We start from the raw sequence: 24,490 nt of genomic DNA on the forward strand, positions 1-24,490 counted from the left end.
CTTATGTTAAAATGTTCCTCTTTTTGTGTGTGAATTATTTTTGTTTTCTTTTAAATTATTATTATTTAGATATTTGGGGTCAGCCACTTAGGGGAAGAGGTCCCTTTGTCTCAGGCTTTGGGGTGTGTGTGTGTGTGTGTGTGTGTGTGTGGGGGGGGGGGGGGGGGGGGGGGGCTGCGAGCTGACTTCCAGTGCTTGAGTTCCTCTCCATACCAATAACATACAACTAGTAGTGGGATGAGGGCTGAGTCGAGCACATCGTAGAAAAGCAGCGCACGTCATTAAGGGGATGGATGCTTTAAGACATCGTCTTGGCTTCCGAAGAGCTTGAGAGGAAAACACAGAAAACCATCCAGAAGAAAACATGACTTGTGTCCCCGATGGTGTCTGGACTCGTAGTCAGATCCCTTTACAGGCCAGCCTGCTTCTTCACCTCCCCGTCTTCCTCCTGGGTTGGAGTAGTTTGATATTGTGGCAGAGCACCCCCCCCCCCCCTATCGCTTGGGAAGGCTAGTTATGAGTTTCGTTTTAAAATAGTCATCCAACCTACCGACTTTTGCCTGTGCAAAATGGAGTGCAGACTTTGTGCGTCTTATCTCCTTTTTTCCCCCTCCTTCAGCCGAGAAAAGCCTCGGCTTTGGGAGGGCTGGGGGTCAGAGGTCACTGCTGTTGGATTTTTAAAGGCAACGTTTTGAAGTAGAGCGTGTGGCTATGACAGGCCTCATCTGCCAATGGACAGACAGGCAGGCAGGCATACAGACAGGGCCCTGCATCATCAGCTCACTTCTAATACAGTCACAGTGCACAATAGAGAAAGAACGGGGGAAGGGGGGGCATATTCAGTGTCGCACAGGCCAATGAAATTCCTTTGCCTCCAGGTTTTTATTTTGTAAAGTCACTCCTTAAAAATAAAAAAACTAAACAAAACAAAACAAAAAAGCACATCCCTTATCCCCCTGCATAAAATAAGACTTTGGCCACATTTATCTTTTTTTTCTTTTTCTTTTTACAATTAATACGAAAAATGACACAACGGTAAAGAGTTGTTAAGTACTCAATAGAAACGTCCGCTCGTGCCTGCTACTCATACAAGAACCCGCTGACAAACAGACAACAGGTCTTTAGTTTAGTTTGATCGCTGCGGAGGGACGAGGTCTTCAAACAGTTCTGAGTCAAGTTTCTGTAGAGCTACAGCAGGAGACCGGTGGGAGGGGGATGAACGGTGGTGTCAATGCCCATAGAATCACAGCATCACGGCCAGGCTACGAGTCCTAGACCCCCAACAGACATGTGGTCCTGACCTGGAGGGTCCAACCCCAGCTCCTCTGTGGGGTCCGTGAAGTAGAGTCCTGTGTGGGTGAGGGATGAGAACTACAAGTGTGACAGCGCTGTCCAGCCTGGTTGGTACAGTGAGCACTCTCAACAAGAGAAGCATGGACATAGTGACTCAATATGCGCAAGCACACACACACACACACACACACACACACTCTTCACGGAGTCGGAGTTCATGCACATGCGCACACATGCACGTTATGTATGTGCATGCATGCACGCACGCACGAACGCACGCAAACACACACACACACACACACACACACACACACACACACACAGTGTCTTGTCACTCCCCATTTGTTAGCTGGCACACTGGTGTGAATTTCTCATTGGCACAGAGGGTTTGAAATGAAGGCGGAGCTACTGATCCCCTGAGAGGCATGTGTGATTGGTCAATGATGGAGAGTGGGCCGGACAGAGAAGTGGGTGGAGTTGGAGTGATGAGGTGGGCATGAGTGAGAGGGAGACAGAGCAGTCTGTCTTGTCGATCAGTAGCTTTGATCATGTATCTAATTTGCTGTATTCGCTCTCTGAGCTCATAGTTTGCAGGACACGGTTTAAGTTTGTATTTAAGAGTTCACCTAGGCGTTTGTGATTTAAATTTTTTTTTTAAAGAAAGAAAAGAGTTGCTACCTCACTGGCTGCTGTCCGTGTTTTCAACCAATGAGAGGCCGTGCAGTGGCGGCGGCAATAGCTCCCTTTTGTAAGTCTTTGGCGGGAGTTTGGGGAGCTGGGGGCTGGAGTTGTGGCGAGGGGGTACAGGTGGTGCCATGATGGGCGCAGACATAGGCATGGTCATGGTCATGGGCAGCGGGCACAGACTGTTCTGGCTGGTGCTGAGGGGGCAAATACGCCGAGGGACGCGCGGTGATGGCGTGCTGGGCGGCGTGTTGGGCGAGCTGGGGGAGCTGCCAAAGTCCCAGTGGAAGCGCCCCACGGGCGACGACTGCATGTTCAGGGGGTAGTTGATGAAGATCTCGGGGGGTCGCTGGGGAACCGGCGGCGGTGTGTCCGGTTGAGGGTCCCTGGGGGGAGGAGGGGGAGGGCTGGGGATCGGACCGTCGCTAGGGCCGTTGTAGATGGTTGGTGCCCTGGGCTGGATCCTGGGAAGCGGAGGGGGGAGTCTAGGAGGGATCGCTGGAGGACTGTCGGACCTAGAACTCAACTAACGAGCACCATGGAGACGCACACACACACACGAGCGCGCGCACGCACACACACACACACACACACAAACGATGACTCATTTACACAGAATATACACAAAAACGAATGCACACGCACAAGATTCAGTTTTGTACTTCCAGCTGAATTCAATAGAAAACAAATCATGTACAGTAAGTCCCCGCAACCCAACTTCACAAGAATGTATAAACTGTATTGCCCTTGAATCAGCTAAGCAAGACTAGGCAAGCCTAGTTAAGCCAGACAGTCCCAGTACATGCCAGAGGGGATGTGTGTTCAGGAATAATGGTTAATAACTGTGTGTACTAGAGCCAGACATATATTATTTTGGACTATATATCGGCCATTAGATTATATGGATGACCTCAGTATCGAAATTGTGCAGCCGATGTAGTTTTCAAAGATGCGACATGTTGTGAGATTGTACATCGGCTATTTTTGAAAATATTTGACTGGTTGATTAACTCGTTTTTGGGTTTTTTATATGTTTCGTGTGGTTTCGCCTTTATTATATATATTTTTATGGAGGGACAGACCGTAGGCTGACAGGAAATGGGAAGAGAGATAGGGGGTGACATCATAGAGTATTAAAAGGATAGAGACTAAACTGGCGCGAAGCTCCGCCCCCTCCGCTATTCATGTCAGTGGAAGTTGCTCAGTGGCGTTTTGAAGCACCCGGAAGGCTGCCGGAAGTACCGTCTATTTGCTGATTCAGCATTTCACTTCCGCATTTGGACACCAAATTTTGGTGTCCAAATGCGGAAGTGCAGCTGGGCTTTAACATTGAGCGCTCGGTTGCACGGGGTTTCCTCGCGAAGAATCCACGGATCCGCCTGCAGTCCTTCCTCTTACCACTAGGAACCAGCGCTTCAACATTGGAGTGCCTAGCTGGCCCCTTGGGTGACATACAGTAAAGGCTATCGGGATCGGGAGTCGAACCCGCGGCTCACTGCCAGACTGGACCACCAGCCAAGGTGCCCGGGCCACTGAGCCACTGCCCAGGCCAAATATATCTACATTTAATCAAAGTTTGTTAAATTAATTTAAATATTTTGAACTTTTACAAACTATTGTTCAAAATATCAGTAATTGGTGGTCTAGAGATCGATCCAGAATCTGCATCGGAGCAAAAAAATCTGGCATTGGTCGTACCATTATGCAACAGCGTGGTACTATCTGCATGCACTTTATATGTTTACACCATTGATCACTTTGAGCATACCAATACATTGTAAGGAAAACTGCCTTGGGTTTAACTTAATAGATTGTTATCTGGTGTTTCACCTGTGACTGGCTAGAATAGACAATGTAAATGTAAGCATGAGTACATGAGTGTTACCAGTGCAAAAGTACACACTTACAAGAAGCACTATTGTGCAGATTGAGCACAAAATACCTGTACTTGTTATTTTATCTAACGGTAGGTAACATTACTTAGTTGTAACTAACACTGATGAAGCGAGACTCTATGTAAAGAAGCACTATGCAAAGTTAAAGCCGTAGCTAGAGTGCTACATACTAGAGCTTTTCATGAACGGTTCAGATAACAGATTTGAGACTTAATTTGATCTTTAATCTAACCAGTTGCTGGAAGTGGCGACACTCAGGAAACATCCTTACCTTGGCCTCAGACATGGGCTCTTTCCTGAAGGTAAGGAAACATCCTTACCTTAGCCTCAGACATGGAAACATCCTTACCTTAGCCTCAGACATGGGCTCTTTCCTGCGTGGGGGCAGTGGAGGGGGCTTGAGCAGCTCTTCTCCCAGCTGGTGGAGGCTTCCACAAGAGACAGATTGGAACTCTATGAAGAAGCAGGATAAACCTTTCAGCATTTTAGAAAAAACAACACATTATATGAACATATCCTAACGACAATAACTAATACAAAATGACACAAACGTGTGAGAACCATTCCTACTTTCACACTGTTTAGATACAGCATTACCTGCAATACTGTATCTGTACGGTGTCTGTTGTGGTTACAATTATGTTTCCTTGCAATTGGAGTTTCTTCACCCACATCTCTATCATAAACGTGAATTAAACACAAACATGGACTTAAGACTTACTTGAAGGTGGCAGAAGAACTGGAGCGAATATAGAGTTGCTACCTGCAACATTCAAAGAGGACGGTTACACACTTTTAATTTGAACATTTCCTTGTTTTTTCCCCCTTGTAGAAGTAAAAACAACATCTGTGAAATAGTCTAATACTATTCTCACATTTCACATACATATATTCCCCTGTATATTATATATACTATATATTCCCACTCACTCCCTTCCAGCCCTGTGTCTGTGTGATATACCCACAACGTCTGCCCTTAGGATCCACTCACTCCCTTCCAGCCCTGTGTCTGTGTGATATACCCACAACGTCTGCCCTTAGGATCCACTCACTCCCTTCCAGCCCTGTGTCTGTGTGATATACCCACAACGTCTGCCCTTAGGATCCACTCACTCCCTTCCAGCCCTGTGTCTGTGTGATATACCCACAACGTCTGCCCTTAGGATCCACTCACTCCCTTCCAGCCCTGTGTCTGTGTGATATACCCACAACGTCTGCCCTTAGGATCCCTTATGTATGGTTATTGTCCATGCAACACATTTCATTGAACAATACGTCATTTTTGTGGACCCATTTTTTTTAACCGGGGCTGTGCGACCCACCCACCTCCATAGGAGTTGCTGGGGTCATGGTCCATGAAGACGCTGCTGAGGTCGGAGGAGGCCGACTGAGGAGGGGTGGGGGTGTTGGGGGATGTGGGCACGGATGCCGAGGCGGGCGTCTCTGGCTCCGTCTCTGCGATGCTGCGGAAGGTGATCTTGTGGGCGGGCTCCCGTTCTAGAGGGACCGGGTGGCCCTTGAGGGTGCCAGAGGTAGACGTGCGCACGGGCCGGATCCCCGGGGACTTGAGCGTGTACTGGGTCTTCCTGGGCTGTTGGCATAGGAGGGGAGACAGTGGATTCAGCCACAGCTACTTGAGTGTTCCAACAGCAGGTTATGTCCAAGAACACACACACACACACACACACACACACAAACAATAATTATTCTACAACGAATAGCACAAACGGCTGATCTATGGACCCCAGGCTGAGAACTACTGTTGACCCCAATGATGGCTACTACTTTAACTACTGCTTACAAATCTGGGAGGCTGTCGGCAGTTCCGTGGCTCAATGTCCTGAGACTTATTGAACAGATAGTCTGAGAACTCCTTCTCACTCATGTTTCCCATGGGGTTCAGGTTCTCAAAGAACCTCTGTGTGGAGAAAAGAGCACAGGGAAAGAGACACAACAGGAATCTAAGGTCAATAATCACAATCTAAAGAGTTTGATATGCTTGGTTGAGCACGGTGTCACACAATGAAAATACTAAAACCTTTTCATTGTGCAAGACTGAGCATCTATGTATACATTTAGCTTAAAAGTAAAACATAAAAACCAAACAAAATAACTAACAAGTGTAAGAAACGATAATTTCAGATACACACAGATGAGAGGACAAGGTCGTACCTTGATGTCGTGCTCCACCTTCAGGCAGTATGGTTGGTTCTGATACTGCTGGATCTCTCCTGTGATCTCGGCCACTTTCCGTCGCTTGCTGAAGTTAATCAGCTCCTTGCCGTGGCGTTTGAGAAAGTCCGGGTTACCCTCCTCCGTCTTCAGGATGTTAGTTAAGTAGATACCTGAAGAGGATGAAGGAGATTGATGTGAAATAAAAGCCCAATTTAGATGAAAATGTTGTTTTATATACATTTTGAACAATTCAAAACTAAATGAAAGCCAGTAACAGGTTGATAGTACAGGAGCAGCCTATGGTTGTATCACAGGCCATGTGTAGCTCTGTAGCCTAGTGTCTCCATCAATACACCACATTGACCATATTCAGTTAGATCAGTGTTTCAAGAAAGACATAGCTCACAGAGAGGAAGGCCAATAGAGCCTTCACTTACCAAAGAAAGGCACACAGGGTGGGTTTATTGACTTGAGTTTGGCCAGGTACTTCTTCAAATGGTCCTGTTCACTTACCAAAGAAAGGCACACAGGGTGGGTTTATTGACTTGAGTTTGGCCAGGTACTTCTTGAAATGGTCCTGTTCACTTACCAAAGAAAGGCACACAGGGTGGGTTTATTGACTTGAGTTTGCCCAGGTACTTCTTAAAATGGTCCTGTTCACTTACCAAAGAAAGGCACACAGGGTGGGTTTATTGACTTGAGTTTGGCCAGGTACTTCTTAAAATGGTCCTGTTCACTTACCAAAGAAAGGCACACAGGGTGGGTTTATTGACTTGAGTTTGGCCAGGTACTTCTTAAAATGGTCCCGTTCACTTACCAAAGAAAGGCACACAGGGTGGGTTTATTGACTTGAGTTTGGCCAGGTACTTCTTAAAATGGTCCTGTTCACTTACCAAAGAAAGGCACACAGGGTGGGTTTATTGACTTGAGTTTGGCCAGGTACTTCTTAAAATGGTCCTGTTCACTTACCAAAGAAAGGCACACAGGGTGGGTTTATTGACTTGAGTTTGGCCAGGTACTTCTTAAAATGGTCCTGTTCACTTACCAAAGAAAGGCACACAGGGTGGGTTTATTGACTTGAGTTTGGCCAGGTACTTCTTAAAATGGTCCTGGCTGAGTTCCACGGCTTCCTCCAGGATCTTCTTCTTCCTTTCAGGGACCGCCTGTATGTGTGTCAAGGACAGGAACATCCCTGCTTAGACAGCCCTTTGAACAACCAGTTTGGCTTGTTCAAATAACAGAAACATCTCTAAAAGAGACCATGCCAACCATTCAATTCATTAAAAGTGCCTTAAAACGAGAGTTCCTTGAGTTCTGTTTTTTTCTTTTAGAGATGTTTCTGTAAAGTTACTTACTAGGGATGTGTAAATGTGTCCAAAATGAAAATCGATTTGTATAATTCCATATTAACGATTAATCGATTAATCGTTTGGGGGGTGGGGGTGTGGGCGGATTTTTTTAAAGATCTTTTTTTAGATTTAACCCTATATAAAAAAAGAAAATCTTCCCCCTAAGGGGTACCTAAGTCAAAAAAAGTTTGGGAACCCCTGATGTAGATGATTAACAATATTTTTTACTCTTGAGAGTTACTTAATAAGGGTCCATTTGGTTACTAACTCCATCTTTTAAATGAGGACCACTGGTGGTCCCTGGACCAGTGTTGATCCAATTGATCACCATAGCAACCCCAGCCCAGCCTAGGCCTGATTAGGTAAATTCCCAACACCTGCTAAATCTTCCAAACCTGTATCTTGATTGGAATCAATCTCCACTCAAACTCCTCTCAGTCATGCAGCTACACAGACACATCCCAGGCACACTTTGGTAGGCCTATAGCCCTGTCCTGTTTGGATGACACTTTTGCCTTTCCAACAGATTTTCATAAAAAAAATAAAGAATATATATATATATCGATTATCGATTATTAATTTGCATAATCGATTTTGGGTCCTATTAGCGATAATGGATTAATCTGACCCATCCCTATTACTTACCCGACTGCGCACCCGGTAAAAATGAGAGAGTTTGAGAGTAGTTGGAGTCGTCCGAGCTACTACCTTGATACAAATAATTAACATAAAATTCAGGAATCTGGCTCTAAAATGAGATACACACACAAACATAATAGCACCAATGCCAATTCAAACCAATTAAATGGTAGCACAAAATTAAAACAAAGTATTATAAAATGATACAGACAGTAGGAATGTATGTCATTGGCAACAAAATGACAATAACCCTTACTGTATTTTAGATTCACTGAACAATGTCTGGTCTGAACAATGTCAAGGTCTGAACGACCGAAACATAAAATGTGAAAAAGTGCAAGTGCACCCTTGTCCTCCGTAGGTGTGCATAAGGACTTTTTCTTATGGTTACACACACAGTTTCTATATTAGCATGGTTACACACACAGTTTCTATATTAGCATACAAACATCAGGGTGCTGACCTCAAAGGTGTGGTCCAGGCGGTACACGGGGACAGAGTTGATGGCGCTGACCACCTCTAGGACCCCGTTGAAGTTGTTGAGCTCCTGGAACACCTGCAGGATCTCGATGACTCGAGTGAACACTGCCACCCTCTCATCCAGGTTCTCTGCTTCTACGATGCACCTGCAAAATGCACACGCGCCACACTAATGAAGATGAAGTCTAATTTACAAATAAACTGCACTTGTTGGTACAATAATGTCTTTCTTCTCCATGCAGACAGCAAAGCGGTCATGATGACAATCATGGTCTACCTCTACCGTCTAATCTAATAGGACATTTGGTGAACAAAGTTAGCCTGGAACCAGACAAATCTGCCACAGGAAAAATAATCTGAGTTAAAAATAATAACTCTTGGGAGATTGGTCTGGCACTCCTCAGTTTTAATTACATTTCGCTCACCCCAGAGTTGTGGGTGACTAATCAGAGCCCTCTATTCAAAGCGAGTCTTTTTTGCTGTGACGTTGAAACCTGTTTGTAACCGCCCTTGGAAATAAATCTTCCACACCGAAGTTCCAGACTAATGTCTACGCAGTGACTGATATCTACACAGTGATATTAGACTGGCCATGCCAGGCTAGAACAAAGTGTTCTGTGTTTGATACGTACTTCTCAAACCAGAGCGTGAGGTTTGTCGTGTGGTGTTGGATACGTACTTCTCAAACCAGAGCGTGAGGTTTGTCGTGTGGTGTTGGATACGTACTTCTCAAACCAGAGTGTGAGGTTTGTCGTGTGGTGTTGGATACGTACTTCTCAAACCAGAGCGTGAGGTTTGTCGTGTGGTGTTGGATACGTACTTCTCAAACCAGAGTGTGAGGTTTGTCGTGTGGTGTTGGATACGTACTTCTCAAACCAGAGTGTGAGGTTTGTCGTGTGGTGTTGGATACGTACTTCTCAAACCAGAGCGTGAGGTTTGTCGTGTGGTGTTGGATACGTACTTCTCAAACCAGAGTGTGAGGTTTGTCGTGTGGTGTTGGATACGTACTTCTCAAACCAGAGTGTGAGGTTTGTCGTGTGGTGTTGGATACGTACTTCTCAAACCAGAGTGTGAGGTTTGTCGTGTGGTGTTGGATACGTACTTCTCAAACCAGAGTGTGAGGTTTGTCGTGTGGTGTTGGATACGTACTTCTCAAACCAGAGTGTGAGGTTTGTCGTGTGGTGTTGGATACGTACTTCTCAAACCAGAGCGTGAGGTTTGTCGTGTGGTGTTGGATACGTACTTCTCAAACCAGAGCGTGAGGTTGGTCGTATGCCGGATCATACGGAGTAAGTTGGGAGAGTTCTTCTCTTTGTCCTCTTTAGTCCAGACGCTTCCCACCAGCTCAGATGGCCTGACAGCTCTGTGGATGAAGCCATATCATCAGACAGGGGGAGAGGGGAGCAGATACGTTTTAAATCTGGAAGGCTGAGGCCGAAACACATAAGCGTTCCCAATAAATGATAATGTATATCTGAGCGCCGCTTTTTGCACTTTGGTGTTATTTGATTTAAGTTATACATGTATGTATAGCTGAGCATCTATAGCAAGCCATCAGAGTGCACAGAGACTTCTGCGTGCTACAGATATTCCCCCAATCCTAATTTACAACACAACATTACAACACAACATGGACTTTATTAGATGTTAAAAAGACAAATCCATAAATGAGACATGGAGGAAATTTGAAATCAACTCACCTGTATAGCTCAGACTCTAGCAAGGTCAGCTGGCGGGCAATCTCTATGGGGTGAAGGGTCATGAGGTCAAAGGTGTCCACTTGCCCTGCCCTGCTGATGTGCCACTCTATGGGTGGGGGCGGGCTCTCAAAGGTGATGTTGTGACTTACACCATTGGACTGAGTCTGCAGCTTCCTTTTGATTATTTTATTGATGGACTCCACCCACTTTCTCATACTCTTGCCTGGTCAAGGTAAGAAAATTGTTAGAATCAGTCCATTCACAATATGTATGGCAGGATGAGCTTTTAGAATATTAATCGACTCACAATGAAGAGTATGTATGCATGTCTAATGTATGTACACATTGCAGAAAGGCTAAGCAGAGGGTGGAAACGCTAGTTTCCAGAACAGACCTCGAAGTTGAATTTTGCTGGTGATGTACTCCTCTAATTTACTCCTCAGTTCTGGGTCATTCTCAAAGTCATAGAAATGATGTTCAACCCACTGCCGGAAAACATTGAGTACTCTGTGATGGAAAGATGGATTTTAAATATACACTGTACATATAGCATATTGTACAGAGTACGTTCATTAACAAACTAAATGAATGCATACACAGCAATTAGTCCAAAGAATCTTTAGATAGTTTCGACTAAGTAGCAGAAAACAACAAAGAAAACCGTTTCAACAGACGACAAAAGCCAAATGCATATATTTAGTAAATATACAGTATAAGGGCATAAACATGCGTGCGCTGCAGTTACTCCAAACTATGTTGTTTCAAGTACTAGCAAAGAATTTCCATCAACACTTGTACCATTAGTGGGATATGTTTCTGTTCTATCAACACTGTACCATTAGTGGGATATGTTTCTGTTCCATCAACACTGTACCATTAGTGGGATATGTTTCTGTTCTATCAACACTGTACCATTAGTGGGATATGTTTCTGTTAAATTAACACTGTACCATTAGTGGGACATGTTTCTGTTCAATTAACACTGTACCATTAGTGGGATATGTTTCTGTTCTATCAACACTGTACCATTAGTGGGATATGTTTCTGTTAAATTAACACTGTACCATTAGTGGGACATGTTTCTGTTCAATTAACACTGTACCATTAGTGGGATATGTTTCTGTTCAATTAACACTGTACCATTAGTGGGATATGTTTCTGTTCAATTAACACTGTACCATTAGTGGGATATGTTTCTGTTCTATCAACACTGTACCATTAGTGGGATATGTTTCTGTTCAATTAACACTGTACCATTAGTGGGATATGTTTCTGTCCAATTAACACTGTACCATTAGTGGGATATGTTTCTGTTCTATCAACACTGTACTATTAGTGGGATAGGTTTCTGTTCTATCAACACTGTACCATTAGTGGGATATGTTTCTGTTCTATCAACACTGTACCATTAGTGGGATATGTTTCTGTTCCATCAACACTGTACCATTAGTGGGATATGTTTCTGTTCTATCAACACTGTACCATTAGTGGGATATGTTTCTGTTCTATCAACACTGTACCATTAGTGGGATATGTTTCTGTTCTATCAACACTGTACCATTAGTGGGATATGTTTCTGTTCCATCAACACTGTACCATTAGTGGGATATGTTTCTGCATTGCTGACCCGTTCAGTTTAACCCATTTTGACCTGAGATCAGATTCTAAAAATGTCTTCTACATCCTGACAGTTTTCTGAAAAAGCTATGTTTCTATGTCAGTGGTTCTTCGATTTTTCAAAAATAGCAGACCTTCAAGCTCGTAGCTTGTAGATCTGCTATTTTTCAATAGCTAAAGCATAATATAATGCTAACACCAAAAGGGGCAGGCATAGCAGTGGTCTTACCTGAGCTGGACTGGTTGTACATACTCCTTACGGAATCTCTGGAGCTCTGCTGCCATTGGCTGATCACCATTCCATAGAGCTTGTCTGTCTGCCTCGGTTGGCTCCGGTTCTGGGATCTCAATCCTGGGGGTAGAAAGCATGTAAATAAGGCATTTCATTTATTTTCTGAGGGCTTTTTTGAAATATGTGACTTTTCTGGGGGTATGGTCCTTCTCAGCATTTATAGTGACAGAAGTGAGACAAGAAAGGGGTAGAGAGCAGTAGTGTTTACGGTACTTAATTTATCTATGCATTGTGATATGAATACGTAGTTTTTGACAGGAACTGGATTCAAACTTTGGTCCTCATGACTCACAGGTAGCCTGTGGCTAGTGCTATAAATGGCTATGCCACCAGGCACCCCTATTATTATTATTATTGTCTCCACCAGGCCGAAGGCATGGGGAGAGTATGTTTTGCCAACGATGAACCTCTGCCCCAAATTTTCCAGAACGGCCTGTTATAGCGCCACCGACTTTTGTAAAACACATTTTTGGATATTACTCCTCCAGATTCTGTCCAGAAATCCCGCAAATCGTCACACAGTATCTCTATAGTCATGTGTTCAAGACGGATGTGTCCGATATTTCATCTTCCATCCTAGTTTGCAGGATTGGCCCGTTTTGAACAAAAAGCCTCAAATCAGGAACGCAGTGTGCAATTTACGTAAAATCTTCCACAAACTTTCCTACTAGGCTGAGGAATATATCCCACCCTTTTCACATTGGCCTGTTATAGCGCCACCAACAAGTGGATTTTTGCAAAACACATTTTTGGAACAAAATGCCTCAAATCATCCAATTGCCATCCAAGGCATAAGAAGAAATGGCACCCTTTTCACATTGGCCTATTATTGTGCCACCAGGAGGCCACAACCTGACCTGACCTGCCCTGGTGGAGACCTGTGCCCCGAGGGGCACTTTTTCTAGTTATTATTATTATGTGATTAAGGCTTTGACATATAGCTGAGGAAAAGTACCTTCACAGTGGGATTGTGTCATATAAAAGCACATGTGGGGGGGATGACAACTCGTCTGGTAATACCATACCTGTCTATTAGCAGACTGAGAAGCTCCTGCGGTTTGCAGAAGGACCGGTATGTGGTCAGAAACGTGCGTACAAAGTTGGGATCTACAATCATAACAATACACAAGTGAGAAAAAACATGAGAATGAAAAAATATATATAACAGTAATAATAATCTGGGAGATTGAAACACCTGCTAGAAGTTTGCCCCAGAAAACTTGAAAGAGCTCAAAGAATCCATGTCACGTCTTTCATCAGTAACTTACCAGCATACATATGGTAGGTAAGTCTTTCTATGAGCTTGACTACCGTGCCGGCTTTTATGATGGGGATTCCGGTCTTGCTCTGCACCCGATCCTCAAACACAATGTTTTCCTCAGAGTCCTGCACAGCAAAGCGGTACACCTCTGGCGAGGGCAGCCTGAGCGGCTGGGCCTGTTCCTCGTGCTGCAGCACCGTATCCAGCATGCGGTCCAGCGTGGATCGGTACTGCAGGGTCACCAGTGCCGCCATCCACGCTGCCTTTTCCTCCGCCGACCTGGCACAGAACACCGCACAGTTCTCGTCCTTGCCGGCCAGCTCGAAGGCGTGCTTCAGCTCCGGCGAGTCCTCGCGGTCCACGATGCGCGACTTCCGCAGAACAAACTTCTCCTTGAGGCGGTACTCGGCCCCGCTGCCTGCGCCCGGCAGTCGGGAGCTCTGGTTGGCCTTGCAGCTGATCATCAGGCCGTCGAACAGGAAGTTGTGACGCTCGTGCTTGGCGCCGGCACGCAGCAGTGGACCCTCCAGGATGTACTCGCTGCAGCACTGGCCGATGTCCTTACCCTCCCAGCCGTCTATGCTCTTCTGGATCTCGTTCATGCGCTTGATGGCCAGCTGCTTGCTGCGCACTTGCCGGCTGTACGGCCGATACATGGGCTCACTGTACAAGGGGGCAGAGAGAGTTAGCGCGTTCTTTCTTCTCAGTGTTGCAACATGAATCATTTTACAATGTGGATACAACTTTCACAGCTTGGAGTGGGGGAAAAGCTTGAGGAAACCTGCTTTTAACCACATGACCCCTCACATCCCTATTCTGGCCATGTCATGATAGGCAAACTTTTGGCCAACATTGAGAGAAGAGATTTGGTGTAGAGGAAGGTGTGTGAAAAACTATAAAAGCAGATGACATACGCCTTTCGGATAAAAAACCAGTAGGGGGGGCAAGTACAGACCTGACCCAGGTCAACAAAATACAGGGTTTAAGTGGCTGAGATTCACTATGATAAGACTTTCTGACATGCAAGCTTAGCAGTTGAAGTTGGCACAGCATGACAGACTGTCACAAAACATTTCTGAGAAACTGCAACCCGTTGACTTTTAGAAAATGGCGTGAAGTCAATATTACAACTTTCTTCCACCTCAATTAATAATGCAGCAATGTTCAATCTATGCGCCACAGACGTGCATAACATTATAATAGTCTTACCCGGGCTTGCGGCGAGGTTGGTGTTTGCTGTAGATGCGTTCTACGCTGCACTGGAGGTTGAGCAGTGCTGTAATGGCCTGTTTCAGACATTCTCTGTCGTCCTGGTCTAAACTGCGCTCCTGCAGTTGCTGTAACAGCATCAACAAATGCAACAGATATCTCATTGGAATTCTTGTGAATATAGATGTTCCGAGTACAGCAGAAATATTTAGATAACGATGCTTATTGTAGATGTATACACGAGACATCTACAAGTTATAAGATTGCACACACGTATTTGTATGTGTTGTGTGTGTGTGATGAAAATGTATGTATTAATAAATTAGGCATAATCTCTGACATCACTGAACATCCCCAAATAAACTGGAAACTGAAAATAAACAAAGACAAGAGGTCTATGATGTAGTACTGGGAAGGACTGATGGCTCCAGCATTTAGCCCAGGGACATGACAGGATGTACATAGTGCACACCATTGGTCCTGGGGCAGGGCCACGTCACAATGGGGACAACTCCCAAAGTGGGGTCCGGGGACCCCCAGGGGTCCCTGAGGGAGTTCCAGGGGGTCCCCAGCTAAATGATAGTTTGAAACCAAATGGCCCTGGGTCTGTAACTCAGAGTTAAATTAACATTGAGTTAAACACAGAGTTATATTAACATTTAAAAAAATAGGACGGGACAATTATAGTAATATTTTGGAAATGAAAGACGGCTAACATCCCTAAAAAAAAGAAAAATCCTTGATTTATTGTTAGTCGCATCAACTTTTCACTACTTGGTTCCAACATACCTGCAGGAGTTCAAAGTAGTGCATGCAGTGGTACACTGGAACCATCATGAGCTGGGGTAGGACATACTGCACTGCTTCTTTGAAGCCCTCTGCAACAGACTGGTGACACAGAGAAACAGAGTGACTAGATATTTCACAATAATGGTTTTCCATTCCAAGAAGAGGATGCAAGAAGTCACAAATGATACAAGAAAGAACTGTTTAAGTGCCAAATCAAAGGGCTAATGGATGTTTCAGCATTCAAACTCCCACTGTATATATACACAAGGACCCGTAATATCAAAATAAAGGGATGGACGGGTGAGGAAGAGGGAGGGAAGGAGGTAGGGAGGGAGGGATGAGTGGTTGACCGAGCAGGGCTGGAGGGTAACCGGAGAGGGGGGTTGTCATAGTATCCATTTAAAACCCCTGGTCCCCTGATAGACGAGTCTGAATCAATACTCTAGTACTCAGACTCCACAGGAGCACCCACACTGTCTGTGTATGGGAGAAAGATGGAGAGAAGAGGAGGAGATAGGGGAAGGGGGAGAAAGGACAGGGCAGGAGGAGAAGAGGGGAGAGTAAGTAGGGAGAGTAAGTAGAGGACAGGTGAGTTAGGAAAAGAATAAGGAAATAAAAGGAGAGGAGAGAGAAAGGAGAGATCAGGGGAGCTAAACTGTGAGCATGTTACACTGAGGGACACCAGTGGAACAACACTGGGCCATGTTGACATTATCATGTCCCACTCCCTATATATATATATATATATATATATATATATATATATATATATATATATATATATACACTGTATATATATATAGGTTGACAATTACATTGTATTTTTCAATTACACTGTCAATACACATCTGTTTAATTGTTGAGTTATCTAAACTGACTGAGATGTCCAATTTGCTATTGCACTTGAGGCTCTGGCAATGATCTTATCATACCATATAGCAAAAAAAATTGAAAACTGATTAGAGCAATACTCGACAATGAGATGAAAATACAACATATAACACCAAACAACATAAAAAGTCTTGTAATTCATAAGACTAGTGCACAGAGTTGAAACACAGACAAACAATGGCGTTTTCCATACGAGCTACAAGAACAACATGTACCCATTTCACAGAGGTACAGGACTGACTGGAACCAAGTTCTTTTTTCCCCCTTTTTTTATGTTCTTCATTTACGGCTTATTTTCAACATGAGACACGCCTCGGGCCAGACCCCCACCCACCCACACACACACACACACACACCCTGAACCTCCATCGGCCCCTACCCCCACCACTCTCTCCAGGAGAAAAATGGCCCGCAGTGTGGCTGTCTGTTCTATTTTTAAAAGGCGATGTAATTTACCCACAATACCAAAAGCTGCAGAGTGCAGTGGCTGAGTGCTTGACAGACACATCCATCTGACCGAGGGGAAGGGGGAAGAGGGAGCGAAAGATGGAGAAATTCATGAGGAGTGAGAAACAAACAAAACATACACCACAATTTCTATCCTTCTGATTAAAACCATTGGAATATGAATTAATTTTAGCCACTGATAAAATAAAATAACACATGACTAAACAGAGTATGTTGTGTTACCAAAATGGAAAAAGAGAAGGGCAGATGGGAACCTTCTTCTGCAGTTTTATCTATTGAAGGAACCAAACACAAAGTGGAAGGCTTCTAAAATAAGATTACACTCCTGCTATATAAATGGGATAGGGGCAGTTTGATATAATAGGGGAATGAGTGGAGAGAGGGAGGGAGAGAAGGGCTACTCAGACTACCATTACAGCATGTGCCCCTGGGACACACAACACACACACACACACACACACACTTCCGTACAGGAATTGGAGAAAAGTTTTAACAAGCAATAGCTACACACCATGAAATGCACAGAACGACGTAATAATCAATGTCACTGAAATTTTCACAAATTTTGTAAAAAGGCTAATATGAACATAAATCACAGGTTAATTTTGTTTTCCAGGGATCCCCAGAAGCAAGGATTTGTGCATATATATATATATATAAAATTATTTATGCCCACCAATTTTTTATATATATATATATATATATAAAGAATGGTGGTTATAAATAAAATAAAACATCAACACACGGGTGCGGGTGCGTGCACACACCAGTGGTGCACGCGCACGCATGCGCAGACCACTCGTGCTCATTGACACGCATGCGCACACCACTCGTGCTCATTGACCTACACAAACAGGTACATGGACATTGCGAGCTGGTTGTAGAAGTGGTTGCACCACTTAAAAAATATATCTAGATTAGTCTCACTGCAATCCTGGAGATTAAAATGGCTCATTTGAACTCTGCAGAGGGCATTTAAAATAGTCCTTGAGAACGGGTGTAGACCAGGAGCCCTAATTATGGATATTAACAATACAACTAGCCTATTAATACCTTATATTTTATATTGTGAGTTTGTAGAACTGTTCAGTGTTGCCAAGTCTAGTCATTATAAGCTACTTTTGACTTGTTTATCTGTAAAGTTTCTTTAAAATATTGGTGGTCCTTGACCTGAAAATGAACTACTGCTCTAAAACAACATTGGACAATGATGTTTGACAGTCAGCACTATAGTTGCTTATTTTAGACTTATTTTCTGACTTGATCTGGCCTGTTAACATTTTCATAGACCTGGTTGCTTGTTTCTCTCTCACAGTCACGAAATGTGGCAACCCTGGTCAAAGCGGTGTATGTTGTGGTTCCGTGGTTGTGATGATGATTCATGGATGATATCACAACAGCTAGCAGCAGGCTGCTACCGTCATGATGATATCACAACAGCTAGGAGCAGGCTGCTACCGTCATGGATAACAGTATTTAGCGCAATATTATGTCCCAGAACTTATGGATATGGACTTATCCATCAGCTCCATCGGTGCCTCTTTCTTTTCTAGTAAGTGGAACTTTAACGTACCGTCCCTCTCACAGACTACACAGTGCACTCTGTGCAGTCGCAGTGCTCCGCCTCCACACACACACACACACACACACACACCAGACCCAACTTTTAAGAATAGATTAACGGCGATATTTTGTTATTGCGCGATAAGAGTCTCGCGTTAACGGCCAAGCAGTAATATATATATATATATTCAAAGATTTGCAAAATGTACACTTTTTCAAAAATAGCAGATCTACAAGCTCATATCGTGGCACGAAGTGACTTGATATGAGCTTGTATCTGCTATTTTGGAAAAGCCAAAGAAATCTATCTAAAATGACAGATGCTTTCCTGGTTTGAAAGGGTTAATATTAACATGCGGAACACGTCCCACCAATGTTTGTTGTTTGTAACCGAGTGAGTGACAAATGAAAAACTCTTGATTCTGATCCTATGCACACATTTCTATTTTCGAGGTGAAAATATTTCCATTTCCTAAAACAGTCCAAAGTTACATGAAATAATAATACTGACTCTGTTACAATTACTAAGAGACAAACTTGGCATTTAATTTAATACATTTAATTTTAGAGCCAAGGAGAAGATGTCAACAAATTCGACCGGCAGTCAGGAAAACTCACATATTAAAAGGGCCTTTTAAATGAGTGCAACCGACTTTTAGGAAGAAAAAAAACTCCCCCCAAAGAGGACCGCAGACAACAAAAATGCAGCCATTGTGATTCAAAGCTTTAATTTTAACTTGGTGGGCTGTGCTGTATATTTTCTCCGCTCTCTCTTCCGAACATCAGCCTTCAAATAAACAGTAATCAGAGGATAGCACTGAGGGTGTACTGGTGTTGTTGATCTATGCTTGGGCTAAACTGGCAGGGTCCTGTCGAGGTAACGCAGCACTGAGAAGTACTCAATCTTTGTTATCACAGCATCACAAAGAAGACGATAATACTGTAGTACACAAATATCAAGTAAAAGATTTGTTTGACTGGAGGTGTCAGGTTTAACATAGCATGCCCCAAAAGAAGACCAGGGAGAGAGGTTTAAGGACAGATAAAATGAAACAATATTAAAACAATTAGTAGCAGCACTTAACTCATTTCACTTTAGCACTGAGTGCACTGCTTGGATATATACTCTACGCTTTGAGCTAGGCTTTCTAATACGATTACATGTGAACGTTGCGGCGCTCTGCGGTTTTTGGCCTGAGAAAACACCAGCAAATATTTCATCTTCAAAGGGGCCTGCCAAACTGCACCCCACTGAGCATAATTCAATGCTATTCCTGTGAGGAATGTCCAAATAAAACAATGCGGCAGCAGTGAATAAACGGTACACAGGACATTGAATATGTCATGACATGCCCTCAAACAGTGCTGGAGGCATTCCACCCGGCACCCAGGTTGACTTCAAAGTGAGACAGGAATAACGGTCAGACATTCTTGTGCTGGTATAAACACACAGAATGACCTACTTGAGTTTTCATATTAAACAAACATTTACAATACAGCTATGTTTACAGTCATTTGTGCCATATACGATAGTGGAGATTGACAGCCAAGATGGGACAGAGAAAGGGGAAAAGAGGATGTGACAATGGTCATACGGTAGGGGTCGGCTATATGGACAAAAGTATTATCACGATATTTTTTCAAGCCATATCACGATAAACGATATTATCACGATATTTTTTCAAGCCGTATCACGATAAACGATATTATCACAATATTTCTTTGCACGTTTTTGAGGGGCAGGTTTAATGTTTGTTTTTAGTTCAATGTTTGTTTTAAAAACGCCATTGAACGCCAATGAAGAGAAATTAATGTTTGTTTTGTACCTAACAAACATTAAATCCCATTAACAATAAAGAGAATTTAATGTTTGTTTTGACACCGTTTGTTTTACATCATCATTACATCAACTAATCATAGCAATCAGAGCACCCCGCCCTCACTTCACGCGGGTGTGATGTTCCAATTTACTTAACAGTTAAACGTAACAAAAAACTAAAGGAAATACGTAGACCCTCCAGAAAAACACGGGCAAAAATATTATTATTATTTAATGTTGATTATACGATGGAATATGCTGGGTTTTATGTGAATTTATGCGGCAAAATAGATGTATAATATAATCACTTAAAAAAGTGATTAACCTACACGCTATGGTATTGGTTTGGTTGGGGTCCAGCATTCAAATGCATATTCATTTAGGGGGCCTAAATGGGGACCATGCTGTGCTCACTAAACTTTAGTGAGCACAGCAGAGCCATGCAAAACGTCTGCCTTCATGATTTTCAAGGCAAAAAAAAAGCAAAGCTTTGTCAACACTCTGCCTTCATTTACTGCACCTCAAGGCAAAAAGAATACATCATGTCATTCCTTAGAGAAGTGAAACTCTGGTTTATTTATGTTGTGGTTTTTAACCTCTCTCTAAAGGGATTTAAAATGTTATGCTTGCAAGTGTTGATCCCATCTGCTTACTATACACTATATAATTTTGCTTTGCTGAGGAGTTTGTTTGCTGGATACGTTTTTGAACGTGGTGACGTTTACACGGAGTATGCTACCATCAATGGACGCACGTCGCTCAAAGTAGGATTCACTTTAAATTGTCATTATGAAAGTTACTTGAATTTTGGCGGAGCAGATTAATGTAGGCTACGAGTGTGCGACGTGAGTGTAGACAAACTCCTGCTTCCCTCTCTGCCCAGAAGAAATGCCAGGACAACTCAAAGAAAAGGTTTAAGCATAAGTCAATGTGTGCATGGATGAAAAACATTTCCATACAAAGATTTTGGTCACTGTGTTACAAGTTCCAGACCTTGTTTTTGCATTTCAAGCAGTAGATCTGAAAACAAACAAATGTATTTCCTAAACAAACGTGACAGACTAAAGGCCCTGTAGTTAACCAACTAAACTACTGTAACTAAAGGCCCTGTAGTTAACCAACTCTCACTGCGTCCAGAACCGTTTGCTGAAGGTCTTACCTGGAAGTACAGACAGACAGTGGATCGTGCCATCAGGTTGTTGAAGTGCTCCTGGAACTCCTTACTAAGGATGTCCTGAGACAAGGTCTCATATGGGTCAAACGCCTGCTCCTAGAGGAACAAACAGGGAAGAGACTCTTGAGCCTCCATGGAGACTTTACAGGGATGACATTGGCTACGTTTACATGGACAGTTAAATCCCCTTTTCATTCAGAATAAAAGTTAAATCCTATTAAAAGTTGTCATGTAAACACCTACAAAAACTTAAAATCTGAATGAAAATGGCCAATCTGATTTAAACTTAGATCTGATGTAACTGACCGGTTTATTCAATTTTTAAATCCTATTGAAACTATTGTGGACTCATGTAAACACTCATTTGGATTTAAGTTCATTCTGGTCTTTCTGTGCATGCTTGTTTCCATGTAATTGGTATGGCTATATTATGCTCTTGTTTTGCAATTAATTATAAGAAACTATAAACTCACATCTCTGAGAGCAACCTCTCATAGGCTACAGGATACATCAAATATAAAGTAATATGGCATAAAAGTGTTTTATTATTTTGTTTTACCTGAAATGTAGTGGAGTAGAAGTAAAAGTATTGGAAATACTCAAGTAAAGTAGAAATACCTCAAATTTTTACTTTAGTAGAGTACTAAAGTAAATCTACTTATTTACTTTCCACCACTGGACGTAAACATATCCGCCCCGCCCCCTATCCAATCAGAAGCCTTCCCAGCCCCAAACCTGATGTGGAATGAAATAATGGGATTTAAAAGTATTGTCCAAACACTCGGAATGACCATTTCCCATGTAAACACGCAGCAAAAAACTTACTTCTGAATGAATTAATTCTGAAGTTTTCATTCTAAATGAAAAAGCCCTCGTGTAACCGCAGCCAGTGGACTGAGTGCTTTTCATGTGCATGTAACCTTGGATGCTGCCTTGTGTCCTTGTTAAGGTGATTAGTGAATTTCTGTTTCCGATTAACTTCTACCCAAATAATCAGGGAACGTCTGAATTTGAAGAGGGTGAAAAGGGTTTTTCCAGGTCAGGACAGGCAGACTTCCATATACCTCTGCACAGTAGCAGAATACTAATAGGAACCTTTTTGAAACCACTTCCCCTTCTATAGAATACACTACAGCCTGCAGCACTGCTACATTACGTATCATGTGTACCTCTGCCAGGTCCTCAAAGCAGCTACCGACCAAAGGGTGCGGGCTGCCATCGGCCGTCATCTCCACGGCGTCTTCGATCAGACCGAGGAGCTTCAGTGTCAACTCATGGATGTCCATGATGTTGCTGAAGATAACCTCCACATCCTGGGAAAACAAGGATTAGTCATTAACAGAGTGAAACTGGATATAGTGAGGGGTGACTGAATTGAACTTGGAAAAATATTGACACAAAAGATTTGAGGGAACAAGACGTAGAATATTGTTGGGATGGAAATCCCCAACTTCCCCTTCTATAGCTATGTGGCTTAAGGATATTATGGGATTTTTAAAATTGGAAAAAATAAAGTTTACAATTAGAGGTTCAACAGAAAGGTTCTTTTCTAGCTGGCAACCATTTATTACCTACTTTGAGAATCTGAGAGTACTTCCGACAGACTAATTTAATCAATACTGTGTGTTTTTTGCTTTCTCATAATGATAGGACTGTGTATAGAGGGTGATGTATGACAACGTTCCGAACACAATCTTTTCTAACAACTTGTGACTATCTTTTGAATTTGAATAACCCAACTCATAATTGTATTTATTTTGTTTTATTTTATTTTTTGTTATTTATATTGTTTTTGTTATCTGTACCTAAATTATTATTTTTGTATCCTACTGTTTATTTGATATGTCTGTATGTATGTTTGTTTTTGTATGTCTGTACTCAATTATTAATGTTATGGGGTGAGGGAGAAAAAAAATGGTATGTTCAAACTGTACTAAATTGTTGATGCCTACTACCAATAAACATATATTAAAAAAAAAAAAAAAAAAAAAAAAAAGATTTGAGGGAACTGAGTGAAGTAAAAAAAGGCTTTTCTGCCTTTATTGATAGTTTCAAGTGGATATTGACAGGAAAGAGGGAGAGAGAGAAGGGGAGAGAGACATGCAGCAAAGGTCGTCATGATCGGGACTCGAACACGCAACACGCTGTCAGGCCAGAGCCTATTATGTGGTATGCACCTGGACCACTAGGCCAGCGGGCGCCCCACATTTGACATTTCTGAGACCGTTCATGGAGGTTCATGTATTCTATTGCTAGTTTGATCACTTCAAATACTCTTTAATATTAAAACAACAAATAACCTAATCTTTAAAAAAAACTGCATAGCAGAGCTTGTAGATCTGCTATTTTCGGTGCACGACATGCTTCCATCGAATCCAAATGACCGAAATCAGTCGTGGTGACTGAGAAATGTAATTGGATATATACTATATTCACTACTATATATATATAGTAGCCAGTCATGACTGAGATGAACAGAAATGGCTGGTGGCATTTACCAAGAATACACAAGCTGTTAAGTAACTATCCTTTGTGGTGGCAAAACAGGCAGTGCTGTTCTGCAACAAGATGATTACAGGAAGGAACATTCAGTACATTGCATGTTCTTATCAGGAGCTACCTACAGTGAGGGGCATGTCACAATTGTGGTCATCAAATTTGTGACTTTTTGTCACAAGGTAGGTCACTCTAACAACTAGGCCACACCGTCAACCTTATATTTATTTTTTTACATTCCGTTTATTGAATCTGGGGAATTTGACACACTCACAGGTCATTCAGGAATGGAGTGAAGTAAATAAACAAGGTGTCTATTGTCTAACTAGGATCACAATTTTATTTTAACAGAAATAATAAAATAATCAAAGAAACACATAGTTGGAGTGAAGGATGGTGGAATGGTAACTAAATTATTATTAAAAAAGGTGTAAGATTTGTCACACATGTTACCGCAGTGAAATTTGTTCTCTGCATTTGACCCATCTCTTGGAGCGGTGAGCCACAGCCATGGAGCGGTGAGCCACAGCCATGGAGCGGTGAGCCACAGCCAAGGAGCGGTGAGCCACAGCCAAGGAGCGGTGAGCCACAGCCAAGGAGCGGTGAGCCACAGCCAAGGAGCGGTGAGCCACAGCCAAGGAGCGGTGAGCCACAGCCGTGCTGCACTCGGGAATCATTTGATTAGTAGATTTGACC

At 42.9% G+C, this 24,490-nt stretch overlaps 1 protein-coding gene across 1 annotated transcript in view; it reads right to left on the reverse strand.

Annotated features, from left to right (window-relative positions):
- Window positions 1–867: 867 nt before the first annotated feature.
- Window positions 868–24,490, reverse strand: part of sos2 (son of sevenless homolog 2) — a 56,357-nt gene continuing 32,734 nt past the window's right edge. Inside the window, exons 6-23 of the mRNA XM_080784611.1 lie at window positions 22,468–22,611; window positions 21,284–21,394; window positions 15,384–15,482; window positions 14,595–14,722; window positions 13,393–14,048; window positions 13,150–13,231; window positions 12,062–12,184; window positions 10,610–10,722; window positions 10,216–10,438; window positions 9,759–9,878; window positions 8,499–8,661; window positions 7,093–7,210; window positions 6,045–6,217; window positions 5,674–5,790; window positions 5,199–5,463; window positions 4,594–4,635; window positions 4,222–4,325; window positions 868–2,503 (exon numbers count right to left, since the gene is read on the reverse strand). Coding sequence (XP_080640737.1) covers window positions 1,973–2,503; window positions 4,222–4,325; window positions 4,594–4,635; window positions 5,199–5,463; window positions 5,674–5,790; window positions 6,045–6,217; window positions 7,093–7,210; window positions 8,499–8,661; window positions 9,759–9,878; window positions 10,216–10,438; window positions 10,610–10,722; window positions 12,062–12,184; window positions 13,150–13,231; window positions 13,393–14,048; window positions 14,595–14,722; window positions 15,384–15,482; window positions 21,284–21,394; window positions 22,468–22,611 — 3,312 coding nt within the window. The 3' untranslated portion in view covers window positions 868–1,972. The remainder of the gene's footprint in view (window positions 2,504–4,221; window positions 4,326–4,593; window positions 4,636–5,198; window positions 5,464–5,673; window positions 5,791–6,044; window positions 6,218–7,092; window positions 7,211–8,498; window positions 8,662–9,758; window positions 9,879–10,215; window positions 10,439–10,609; window positions 10,723–12,061; window positions 12,185–13,149; window positions 13,232–13,392; window positions 14,049–14,594; window positions 14,723–15,383; window positions 15,483–21,283; window positions 21,395–22,467; window positions 22,612–24,490) is intronic.

This window comes from Protomyctophum bolini (assembly GCF_963924005.1).
Source record: "Protomyctophum bolini genome assembly, chromosome: 15".
In the NCBI taxonomy this organism is placed as follows: domain Eukaryota; kingdom Metazoa; phylum Chordata; class Actinopteri; order Myctophiformes; family Myctophidae; genus Protomyctophum; species Protomyctophum bolini.